This window comes from Manis javanica, chromosome 2 (genome assembly GCF_040802235.1).
Source record: "Manis javanica isolate MJ-LG chromosome 2, MJ_LKY, whole genome shotgun sequence".
Lineage (NCBI taxonomy): Eukaryota > Metazoa > Chordata > Mammalia > Pholidota > Manidae > Manis > Manis javanica.
The window spans coordinates 5600730-5613225 of NC_133157.1; the positions used below are offsets into that span (position 1 = coordinate 5600730).

The window sequence follows — 12496 nt, forward strand, 5'->3', positions numbered from 1 at the left end:
CTAGGGAGCTAGGGGAGAGCATGGAACAGATTCTCCATGACAGCCTCTCTAGGGAAGGAGCCGACCCTGCTGACACCCGGATCTTAGATTTCTAGCCTCCAGAAGTGCGGGACAATCCGTTTGTGTTGTCGGAGCCACCCCTCCGTGGCACTCATTTATGGCCACCCTAGGAAACTAATACAGAGGCCACGTTCAGAACTCTGCTCAGACCTGAGACAGCACCTGTGGCTGGGTGTCAGAGAAGCACTGAATTTTTGGTGCTGTGTGCCTGAAGGAGGTGATGAGACTAGGGGCCAGTTTGTTGGCAGTGGGTTTCAAGTGGGTTTTCAAGTGGTAAAGTGTCAAGTACCAATTCTGATTAGTCCAGAGGCACTGCCTAGAGAAGTGTTCTCCAGAGAAGGAACAGGACGTTGTGGGCAGTGATAGATTAGGGATGCCTGCCGTGAACAGGGACGGGGTCAGAGACCCAAAGCCACAGACATGGGGTACTTACTACAGAAGCGCAGACAGAACACTCAGTGACTTGCCATTACGCTGCCTGCATCATTTTACTGTGGTTTTTCAGGAAAGCCTTTTCTCAGTTTTAAAGTTTGGTCTGACCCAAGGGAGAAGGGAACTAACTGATTGAGAAGACTTGAATGGCAGGCGCCAACAAGTGGGATCTGTTACTGTAGCGTCTTGGAGCCTCAGCTTCCCCAGTTGTAAGGGGCAGGGCAGGGCCCTCCCAGCCAGTTCCTTCTAAGTTTGTGACTCGAAGCAAAGAGAAGAGTTAGGAACTGGCAGGGCAGCGGGCCAGGCTGCCTACAAGCAGCACACAAATCCCCATTGGGCGCGAGATCTGCCTCTGTCCGTGAAGGTGTGAGCAGGGAGAGCCCGTACCTCTCACGGCCAGGAACGCCTGGGCTGTGGCAGAGCCCAGGAGGTTGTGAGCGACGCACTCATATGTGCCCGTGTCCCCAGCCTCCGCTCGCTGGAGCCACAGGCTCCCGTCAGGCAGGGTCCGGAGCCGCCGGCTGGCCTGCAAGGGCTGGCCGGCCCGCAGCCACTCCACTGTGGGCTCCGGCTCTCCTTTGGCCTGGCACTGCAGGGCCACATCGTCCCCAGATCTCACTGTCACGTCCTGGGGCTCCACTTGGAATACGGGGGCACCTGTGGGAGGCCCGAGGCAGCTTTTAGGAACATTTTCTTATTTTCATATATTCAAGCGGTACATACTCATTTAAACAGATTAGAAAATCCAGAGGCAGAAAGGAGAAAATAGAATCACAAATGATTTTCCTATTCCATTACCATTCCTGAGTTTTCCCTTCTAGATACAATTGATTTCCTTGTGGTAATGTGACCGTATTGCATTGAGCCACTTGCTTTACTTTTTTTTAATTCCACAACAAATCATAACCACTTTTCCATGCCATTAAAGATTCAATTTTACTGACTATTTGGTATTCCACTGTTTGGTCTACTACGATTTGCTTAGCCACGTCCCCATCGTCAGGACACTGACAGGGAGTTCCCGGCGAAGGAGTGCCTCTTGCCAGAACTGCCTCTACGTGATGCCACGTGACGTGGGCAGATGAGGGCTCTGTCACTGGGGACTGTTCTCACCAGGTCACTCCCTGACCCTCAGTTTTTGCATCTGAGAGATTTTAATTCCTGTCCACTCACAACTCCAGGCCCTTCAGGGTGGCTAAAATGAAAAAGAAGGAAGATGCCCAGTGCTGGTGAGGATGCTGGGCAAGCAGAATGCCCCCCTGCTGTGGGTAGAGCAGCCAACTGGCACAACCACTGAGGAAAAGAACTACTGAGGAAAGAGCCAGTGTGTACACTTTCTGTGGCTCCAGGGCAGAACCCATTTCCGGCCTCTTCGAGCTTCTGCCGGCTGCTCTCATTCCTTGGGAGTGGCTGGCCGCAGACAGAGGGAACTTTCTGGGGTGGTAGAAGCGTTCTAAAATGGATTGTAGCCATGGCTGTACAACACTATAAATATACTAAGAATCACTAACTACACATATAATGGGGGAGTTTTTTTCTCACTTTTAAAAAATTGTGGTAAAAAACATAACATTTACCACTTAAGCATTTTTACGTGTACAGTTCGATAAAGTACACTCACGCTGTCGTGCAACCATCCCCCATCCATCTCCAGCACGTTTTCATCTTGCATCTGAAGTTCTGTCCCCATTAAACACTGACTCCCCACTCCCACTCCCTCAACTCCTGACACCTGCCGTTCTACTGTCTCTGAGTGTGACGGCTCTGGGGACCTCGCGGCAGTGGACCCCTGCAGTATTTGTCCTTGGTGGCTGGCTTGTTTCCCTGAGCATAATGTCCTCAAGGTGTCAGAATTTCCTTCCTTTAAGGCTGAGCAATATTCCATTGTATGAATGGATGAATTTTATGGTATATAAGTTATACCCTAATAACCCTTTTTTTTTAAAGGTAAAACTCTGGACAGTGATCACCTGGGGTGGGGTGGGGGGTAGTGAAAGGAAGCATGTGGGTACTGGGAGCATCAGAGAGCTGGTGTTGCTGTTTCTGATCTGGGTGCTGGTTACCTTGATGGGTTCCCGTTATGACAACTCACTGAGCTGTATGTACACCTGTGATGTGTGCTCTTCACCCCACGTGTGAATCTTCAATAAAAAGTCGTATTAAAAAGCCTAATTTAAACTATGTCCCAGGGCTAGTTTGAGGCTCAGCTTTGTAAACTCTTAAGCTGCTTGGCAGATGTAAGAACTGTCACTAGGATTTTGAGTTTTGAATAAGTGGCTGTCCCCAGGCCCAGCTCTTAGATCCCTGGGTATTCATTTGCCCCAACGCTGTTCTCCATTCCACATTTCAGGGGCTGGGGTGCATTTCATAGGACTTCAGTTGTGTTTTGATAAATATTTGTAAGAGAATTCCAAATCCCTGGCCCTACTCCTCTGCCCTCCATCTTAATCAGACAGCTGGGGCCGTACCAGCCATGGCTGCTGCCCAGACGCCCCCTGAGTGCCCACAGCACAGCGTCCCCACCCAGGGCCCAGAGAGGGGAGGACGAGACTCACTCTGCAGCACGAGCATCACCACTTTCTCCGTGGCACCCATCTCATTCTCCGCCAGACACTGGTACTGTCCTGCGTCATCCATCTGCAGCGGGCACAGGAGGAGCGCAAGGGGAACAGCTCGAGACGGCTGGGCATGGACGGGGTGACTGGCGCAAACACGTCTAACCAGGAAGGAGCTTAGAGCATAAACCCAGCCCGGGGCTTGCACATTCCATCAGTAGCGCCTTGCGTCCACTTGTCAATTGGACATCCAAAGCGAATCTAGCCCCCTTTCACATGTGGAACTTGGGATGCCACTAAGGGTGTGGATTTGTTAGCCCAAGTGGAGCCGTGTGCCGCCGAGTGCGATTTAGAGCCAGCTCTTCCAAACTGTGTCTGCTGAAGTATTATCGGTCTAAGGCACACTACCAGGGATTCCTTGAAAAACAGGGTTCCATGATGGAATAAGTCTGAGTTGAGCAACAAGGTTCTGAGCTGCAGGACTTCTCAGGGCCTTTATTGTGCAAACCTGCCCTGCAAGTCTTCTGGAGGGAGGGGTTTGCAGCATCGCCCCAGCGTAGGTGAGAGGGACGCTTTCTTCCCAGGCTGCCCACACCTGGCACAGTGGTGCAGCTCAGGAAGGACGCAGACTCAGACTTACTGCGGAGCGGCAGTGCCACCATGAGATGGAGCTGGGGCACAGCCCGAGGCCTGTCCCCGCCCAGGAGATGATACCCTGGCGGCCACTCCCAAGGCACTGCCAGGGGGCAGCACAGCACATAGTTAAGAGCAGATTTGGGGGCCAGCCCAGGACGGGACCACATCCTGGCTCCACTGTTTACCATCCCGAACCCCTTGTGAGCACTGTTCCCTGTCCCTGGAGTGTGCTGTCTCCCCACCTCTGAATGGGGAGTAGCCATGGGGACTGTTGTGAGCCTTCAGCAAATCCTGCTCCTTAAGTGGGCACGGTGCCTGGCACGCGCTGAACACTCAGGTACCAGCAGCTGCCATCTCCACTCTTGTTATGGCTGCTTCTGTGGCATTTCTAGTCCTGGCATTATTACTGCCTAGACACAGGCTCCCAGGTGGGCTGCCATCAAAGACCCTGGCGAAGAGCTCGACAGGGTGGAACTGTCCATTTCTGCATGACCACTGAGACCTGGACCCAGAGGGAAGGGGGGCGCGGGCTGTCCCAGGGCCCAGGGCTTTGGAAACAGCATAGACGAGAACTCAGCAAATCTGGGGTGGGGTCCTGCTTTGGGTGCTTACTGGCTATGGGCCTCTGAGCCTCAGTGTCTTCGTCTGTAAAACGGGGCACTCTTATCTGTCTAGTTTGTCCCATGGGGTTGTTAATAATATTTACTGGCATTACTGAGGGACCAGCCCCTCTTAAATACCTGGTATTTCTCATGATAAAGCTATGAGGTAGAAACAGTTATTAGCCCCATTGAATGGGTGGGTGACTGAGGCACAGAGGGAAGTCCCTGGCTGGAGGTCACCCTGGTTAGTGGGGGACTGTCTCTGGACAGTACTTTGTAGCCTGGAGAGAGTGGTGGCAACCTAGAACACTCCTACACAATCAGAAAAGGCCGAGGGTTATCCTGGGTGGCCCCACCCAAGGCACCAGACCCTGCCTTGCCTCGGTCCTGCGGATGGTCAGCGAGCCGTTCTGCAGCTGGTGTCGGAGGTGGGTGCTCCGCAATGGGAGGCCATCTTTGATCCAACGAATGTCAGGTGTTGGGTTTCCACGGACCACACAGTCCAGCCGGACGCTGCCCCCCACAGATTCCACCAGGTAGGAGAAGGCCTCCCCTTCTAGGACGGGAGCCTCTGCATGAGGTGACATCAAACAGAGGGTCAGAAAGGAGGCTCCCCTCAGGCTCAGCCTCCCATAAGGCCATCCCCGAAGGCCTGCCTGCCAGATCCCAGGGACCTACTGGCCCAGCATGGTTGTATACAGTTGATGTAACAGGGATGACAAAAAGCTTCCATGTGTGGGTCAAGTGAAATCGACTGACAGCGACTGCCAAGAACACCGCTGAGGATTTGAAGCTGAATGAGAATGGTGCTGTGATGGATTACTGATGCCTGAGACAGGCACCGGTGGGAGGGCAGTGTTCCGAGCGTCATATACTCACTCTCATAGACAGATTACCCCAGCTGCCGAGTACCTGCCAGGGACTTAGGATCAAGGACGTTGTGATCATCAGGACAGCTTGGTTGGTCACAGCAACTAAGACACCCTGGTCCTCATAATCACTTCTTGGATGCCCTGTGCTGGTTTCGTGAGGGTTGAATCTACCAACAGCTGCTGCCGTGTCCTGGTGCCTTGGGCTGCTCATTCTCCATCAAGCCCTACCCCCCCATCCTGAAGTTGAGCAAACTAGATCATCGTGTCACCGAGGGTTACTGCGCTGCTCCTGGCCAAGCAGGGCTATGGGGCACAGTGGGTAGGCTGCCAAGATTCACCCATTTTTCTGCCACAGTACCCTGGCCTCATGCCCTCCTCCCACACTGGCATCATCCAGCTGCAGGCCAATTATTGGATCTCAAGTCTACCCACAGCCAAGCCATCTGGGGAGTATAAAGAATATTGATGCTGGAGTCCCACCCCAGAGAGGCTGATTTACCGAGTTGGAGGTGGAACCCCTGGGCCTCAGTATTTTATAAAGCCCCTCAGGGGACCCTAATGTACAGCCTGGGTGGAGAATTACTAGTGCAGAGGTCAGGAGGCTGACTTCTAAGAAAATAGATTGGTTTCAGGTAGATGGGTCCAGCTGGTTCTAATAGACTGAGGTCTTGAGAAAGGCCACATGGCTCACACCCTACCCTTCACGTGGATGAAGCTGACTGTCTGCACGCGGCCCACTCTGTTCTCCGCCCAGCAGACATAGGTCCCGCTGTCCTCTCTGGTGACGGCCACCCGCTGCAGTGTGCTGCCCCCGTCCTGTTCAGATACCCCTTCTGTGGTAGAAACAGAGATGCCCGGGGGTCTCTGAGCCCAGAGTGCTAGGACCCGCCTGCCCTGTTACTTCATTCAGGCCTGTATCCCCAGCAGGTGTTCAATATGTTCAATAAAGGCACAGAAAACAGGTGTCCCTTCTCACGTGGGGTCAGGTCCCTTCATGGAACCACAGGTCACGTCAGAGGATGTGCTGTAGAAGCTCTTTTACCAATTTCAGGTCCATGCTATGAGCTTGGTAAGTGGTCAAGGGGGGCCTCTGGGGGCCTATTAACATGTGCCTCCTGCATTAAACCATTCCAGCCTCAGAACCCCTCAGTATCTCCACTCTCCACTTTAAGATGAAGAACCTGGGCTCAGAGAGGCAGCATCCCTTGCTGAGCCCCCTGCCCAGGAAGTGGTGGGGTCGAGGCAAAGCCTTCTTCCCAGGTGTGCGAAGATGGCTTCTGCACACATTTCATGGCACCTGTACTCAGGTTTAGGAGGGTCGGGAAACGTAACTTTGCAGTGGAGGGGCTTAGCAATTCATCAATTCAGCAGATATTTATTGAGCACCTATGATATGCCCAGGGCCCTGGGCAGGCCTTGTGCCCCTGCAAACATCACATGGGCACCAGGTAGGAGGACAGATCCCCCCAGGGAGTTTGTCCAGGGGCCCACATGGAGCAGCCGTGCTGGCCTGGAACACAGGCCCTCCTGGCCCTGAGGCCTCTGGGGTGGAGTCTTTTTCACATGTGGCTTCCTGCCAGGTCTGGCTCATGTGTGATCACATGTGGCCACATGTGAGTTTGCCCTATACCCCGGCACAGGCCACGTCTAGAGACCCAGAATCCACAGGACTGCCTGACTTGCCCTTCCTGTGGTAGGCTGGGGGTCCCTACTTGCTCCCCCTTCAGCACGCCCTCCCTCTGGAGCCCCAGGTCTCCATCCACCCGCTCCCAGCAGGTCCAGACCTGTGACTGGCCGGTCGTTGATGGTCCAGCCAATGCGGGGGGTGGGGCTGCCCCGGGCAGCACAACGAAGCCACAGCCTGTCCCCAAGGTGTAGGCTTCGGTCCCCAGGCAGGGTGGTGAAGACGGGCAGCGCCAGGATGGTGAGGTGCGTGCGGCGGCGGGCGCGGCCCACAGGGTTCTCAGCCGTGCAGATGTAGGTTCCAGCATCCCGTCTCTGCGAGCACAGGGAAGGGCCGACCTGAGGCATGCCCCACCCCAGCCTGGGCCACAGTGCTCCTGGGACCCATTCGCCTGCAGGTTCCCATGAAGTATCCAGCCCTGAGAGGCCAGGTGACTTGCTCAAGGTCACACAGCTAGTAAACGGTTCCACCGCACCACTGCTCCGTGCCCCTCCCTGCAGCCTTCACCTGGCTCTGCACCTTCATAATCAAAGCCCCGACTACATGATGGCAACAGTTACCGCTCACTGGGTGCTGACTATGTGCCAGGCCCTGTGCTCTGAACTTGACCTGCACCCGCTCACCCACGCTCCCATCATTCCTGGGGCGGGTCCTACTTTTGGCATCTTTAGGGATAGGGCCCAGCTGAGCTCCAAAAGTTCCATGGCGCTTTGGAGCAGGGCTGGTGCTCTCGCCACTGCACTATCGGGCTCCCTGTGTGGCAAGGCCTGGGGACACTGTGACCCCTTCCCTCTTCCAGGTGCACCCAGTGAGCCGCCACCCATCCATCAGGGGAGCACCCATTCTGTAATTATAGAATCTCATAAGCACTGATGGGTGCAGGGGGTCAGGGATCCCACCCACACCCCTGGCTCAGGCCAACATCACAGCATGGTTGAGAACTAGGTACAGTTTGGGGACACAAAGTCACGCCCCACTTCTACCCCAACCCCATCCAGGGCTCCCTCCCACCCTCAGGAAATAGCCATGGAGGTTCAGGTTCAAATCTTGGCTCTGCCTCTTGGCAACAGTGTGTCTTGGGAAAACTGGGTACACACTGAGCTTCAGTTTCCTCATATGTAGTCAGGGATGAAATACCTATTTTTCCATGTTCCTGGGATTAAAAATTGCATGGTGCTGAGCACAGAGTGTGACAACAGATGTTTGCTGTTCCAATTGCTGTTCCTCTCTGTGCTCTGTGGGGCCAGGACCCTCACCTCTGAGTTCTTAACCAGCAGCTCCCCGGAAGGCAGGACGGTAAACTTCCCGACAGCTCCAGACACAGGCTGGCCATCTTTTTCCCAGGTGATGTGGGGCTCAGGACTGCCTCTGGCCGTGCAGGGCAGGAGGGCGTGGGTGCCCTCAGTGGCGGACAGGTCAGGGAGGCCAGTCTCAATTGAGGGCGGGACTGTGGGCAGAGGGAGGTCCACTTAGGGACTGGGGCTGGGCTGGGGTGGGCTGCCCCTTCCCCAATGACTACGCACATCCCTCAGCCCCTCCTCCACCCCTTCCTGCTGCCCCCACCAAGTCCCTGGTCATTGCCCATGGTCTGGACAATCTGGGGCCCCTGAGTTTGGTGAAGCTGTCACACGACCCCATTGCACACTCATGCACACACAATGACTAAAGGGACAGAAATAGCTATTGTTACTAGAAAGCCAACATGAATGAGGTTGACCAGACTAGTGTCCACGAGCAACCAGAGGAGTTACTGTCTGAAGCTAGACCTTGGTGCAAAATGGGACACGTTTTCCTTCGATTCTTTCTAGAGTGCAAGCCATGCTGGGGTAGGGGAGGATGCAGGGATGTGCCTCCCAGGGACCAGAGCCAGCCAGAGAAGGGAGTGGCTCTCAGGAGCCTCAGAGCTCCTAGCTCTCTGGGGCCCACCTTGCACCACCAGCCTCGTTTTCCCCACAGCACTGCCCACGCTGTTTTGGGCAATGCAGAAATAGTTGCCGGCATCCTCTGGGCTGGCATGGATAATCCGCAGCTGTCCGCTGGCTAGGACCTGCATGCTCAGTCCTGGACCTGGTGGGAGGAAATCAGGAGCCAGTGGCTGGGGCAGCAGGACCCCTGAGGAGGGCAGGACCCCTGGGTTGTTCTGCCTGACCAGGGAGCAAGTGACTCCTTGTGGTCACAGGGTGAGGGGGGAACAGAGTGAGCACGGAAGTCGGACGCTCAGCCCAGGCTCCCCAACCCCCCAACTCAGCCACCGAGGGCTCAGGTAGATCTTGGACCCTGGGTGGTGAACAGAGACAGGAGGGCAGGAGGTGAGCAGGGCCAGGGCCTTCTGGGACCTTCCGGCAGGTGTGCTGAGGCCCACGGGGCAGGACGGAGGAAGCCAGGTGCACACCGTTCCGCTCCCTCTGTCCCCGGGGACTCGCCGAGGGGACTCACCTGCAGGGACGCTGAGCCCCTCCTTCTGCCAGGTGATGCTTGGCCGGGGAAGGCCTGAGGCCTCGCAAGGCAGTCGCACCTCTTCTGCCACGACCACCCGAACCACACTGGGCAGTGGTTTCACCACGGGGGCAGCTGCAGAGGAACAGGCTGCAGAGGTCTCTGGGGACCCTGTGACACCCGGGTTCCTCCGCACAGGGGGCCTCTAAGCACCCGAGAGAGAGGCCTCTACAGGGAACTCAGCCCGACACAGGAGGGCTGATTCTGTTCTCCCCAGGAGTCCCCTCAGGGAGAGATCGGAGGCTGGTAGGGGCATCTGGAACCTGGGGTCCTCACCTCCCTCGCCAGCCCCAAGCGCCTCTAGCTCTCCACGCACTCCTGTGCCCCAGAGGCCAGGGCTGTCTGGGGGGACCCTTACCTTGCACAGTGAGGACCACCTGCTTGTGGGCCATGCCCACGGAGTTGCGGGCTGTGCAGGTGTAGCGCCCAGTGTGGATGGGGAGGGCCTGCCCAATCTCCAGGGCTCCTGAGGGTGGGATGGGGCACAGGGAGGTTGAGAGGGTCTGGAACAGAGCCATCCGGGTCTCACAGCCCCTACGCTGGTGTCTCTGTTGCAGGCCACTCCGGCTGCCTCCTGCCCACTGTAAGCAGCATGGATGGGGGGAGGGAGGGGGACCAGGGTTCTAGGCCTGCCTCTGGTCCCTGTCCAGAGCACAACCATGGGCAAGTCCCTTCCACTTTCTGAGACTCAGTTTCCCCATATATACAAAGAGGAATCATATAGGATGGTCTCTAGATCCTTCCGGCTGTGATGTTTCAGAATCTGCCACTGCCCTGCCTAGGATCCCTGACCTACCCGTAGTTCTACAGGCCCTTACCCTGCTAACCTTGCCATGCTCTGCTGAAAACTTGCCTCCTCCAGGAAGCCTTCCTGGATGCCTGCCTCCTCTGTCCTCCCTTTTTCCTCTCTCCCTTAGCCCTGGGTGCTCAGGGAACACCATTTTAACTTTCCCAGACCACAGGCTGCACCTCAGTCATCAACTAAGGTGGTTTCTCGACTGTCCTCGGTGGACCCCTGAGGGCTGGCTGAGTGGGCAGGGCTGCGAAGCCTGCTGGACTGGACACCCTGCAGCCTCGCCCCAGGCCCAGATGGAACCAGGCGCCTGGCTTCTTTCACCAGGTGGGCTTCCCCGTAACGACCGATCAGAAGGAAGGGCTTCTATTGCTTTGGAAGAGTTTGAAAAACACAGACTGGCCTTGGTTCCCAGACTTGAGGATTTCACCAACAACAAATACAGCTAATTTGGAGAATCCCCATAAAGCTGACAACTTTTCATTTTGACAAGCAAAGACATTTCAAAACTCACTATCTACTCTCACCTTAATTTCACGGAAGAAAGGAAGTTTCAACACCACGCATTAAGAGAAAAGTAATTTCAGAATAAAGGACAATTCTAATGAGGTAAGCCTAGTTTTACGAAAACTTGTATGTAGCTATTTTTCCCATTTTGCCATGAAGCAGCACTGATTTGCCTACTAGCATCAGGGAACCACTGATGGAAATCAAGACCCTAGCGCACAGGTGGGGATCCTAAGGCACAGAGGGGGTGAGGGGGTTCTCCCAGGTCACACAGCAGGAAATGGCAGAGCCAGGCTGTACCGCCCGTCTTGCTGCATGACGCGGCCCCAACGGAAAGCTTTCACTTCCGCCAAGTCTCCCAGTGTCCCCCTCATGTACCTGAAGATGAGACACGATAGCCGCTCCCTCGCACCCCCAGCTGGGTACCCGCCTTGCTCCAGGACACGACGGGGGCCGGCACGCCCGTGCTGTGGCAGGTGAGGACCACGGGTGCCATCTTGGTCACAGTGAAGTCTGTCTGGTCGTCAGCGATGGTGGGAGGCACTGAAATGCAAGCCAAGGCTGGAGGCCCCACTGACATCCCCTGGGGACACACGCCACGGGCCAGGTAGATGAGGACTATGCACAGAGTCTGACCCAAGGTGATGTCAGTGATGACGGGCTGGGGAGGGAGTTGCAACAGAGAGGGAAGTCACATCCACTTACTCAGGAAACATCTTCTGCTGGGCTTGGGGGACAGTGTGGACTGCTTTCTTCAGAGATGCCAGCCAAGTATTTCAGGGAATGTTTCAAAGAGAAGGGACCTTGGCAGGAGCTCACAGTGGGAGAGGCCAGAGGCCTCTGGGGGAAGTGGCATTTAATCTGAGATCTGAAGCAACACCAGGTGTTGGCTGGGTGAAGGGTGCAGGGAAGAGTGTTTGTGGCAGAGGGAACAGCATGTGTAAAGGCCCCAAGGTGAGGAACAAAAAGCTAAGCTATGCAGCTGGGTCCCAGAGTAAGGCAGACCATGGGGTGAGCTGGCCCTGGGGTACTGGCTGGGTCACCCCACACAGGACCTTGTGGGCCCAGGTGACACCTTGCATTCTGTCCTGGGGGCAGCAGGCAGCCGAGGAGGGAGGGATTTTAACCAGGGTGATGGCAAGGCCCCATTTGGGTTTAGAACATTCCGGATTAGGGAGAGGCCTCTCTTGTAAGTTCCCCCACGCCAGGAACAGTGCTGGGGCCAGGGTTATGTCAGTGTGGTGAGGACGGGATTGGAGAGGGCTTCCTGGAGAAGGTGGCTCCCAAAGCACAGGAAGGCAGAGGCCCTGGAGGCAGAGAGAGCACCCAGGAGAGGGAGGCGCTGTCCCAGCCTGGCTTCCTGATTCTCCTCCTGCCCAACTCACCATGGACGGTCACCCTGTAGAGCCTGCGGGCCTCGCCCACCTCATTGCTCGCCACACACTCAAACTGGGCTGAGTCCTGGGGGCCGGGGGCTGTGAGGAGCAGGGCGTCGGAGGGCAGGAGCCTGGGATGGACAAACAGACCCGTGGCCACTAAGTGACTGGCCTGGCTCATATAACACAATGAAAAGTTCCAAGGTGGCCTGGCGCTTAGCCTGTGACCTCCCTGCACAGCCATCTGGATGGCAGCGGGGTGAGGTGAGTGTCTCACTACCATTTCCCCTTCCCTTATCTGGACCCCATCCCTGATTCTAGAAGTTTCTCCTTGAAGTTTCTGCAAAGATCTAGCTGTTGAGCTTGTAGGTAATTGTAATTTTAATTCCTATGTGTCTCTACAACCCTGCATATTGTCTATAATACCCTCTACAATAATTTCTATAATAATAACCATATCAAATCTTTGATCAGAACAGCTTG

At 55.6% G+C, this 12496-nt stretch overlaps 1 protein-coding gene across 2 annotated transcripts in view; it reads right to left on the minus strand.

Moving 5' to 3' along the window:
• The window catches only part of HMCN2 (hemicentin 2), a 133595-nt gene that overhangs the window by 11759 nt on the left and 109340 nt on the right, over positions 1-12496 (minus strand). For both annotated transcript variants that reach the window (XM_073222828.1, XM_073222826.1), the window contains exons 76-86: positions 12023-12144; positions 11016-11180; positions 9696-9803; positions 9278-9412; positions 8768-8908; positions 8098-8288; positions 6942-7155; positions 5856-5990; positions 4666-4856; positions 3048-3129; positions 880-1149 (exon numbers count right to left, since the gene is read on the minus strand). In XM_073222828.1, coding sequence (XP_073078929.1) covers positions 880-1149; positions 3048-3129; positions 4666-4856; positions 5856-5990; positions 6942-7155; positions 8098-8288; positions 8768-8908; positions 9278-9412; positions 9696-9803; positions 11016-11180; positions 12023-12144 — 1754 coding nt within the window. The remainder of the gene's footprint in view (positions 1-879; positions 1150-3047; positions 3130-4665; positions 4857-5855; positions 5991-6941; positions 7156-8097; positions 8289-8767; positions 8909-9277; positions 9413-9695; positions 9804-11015; positions 11181-12022; positions 12145-12496) is intronic.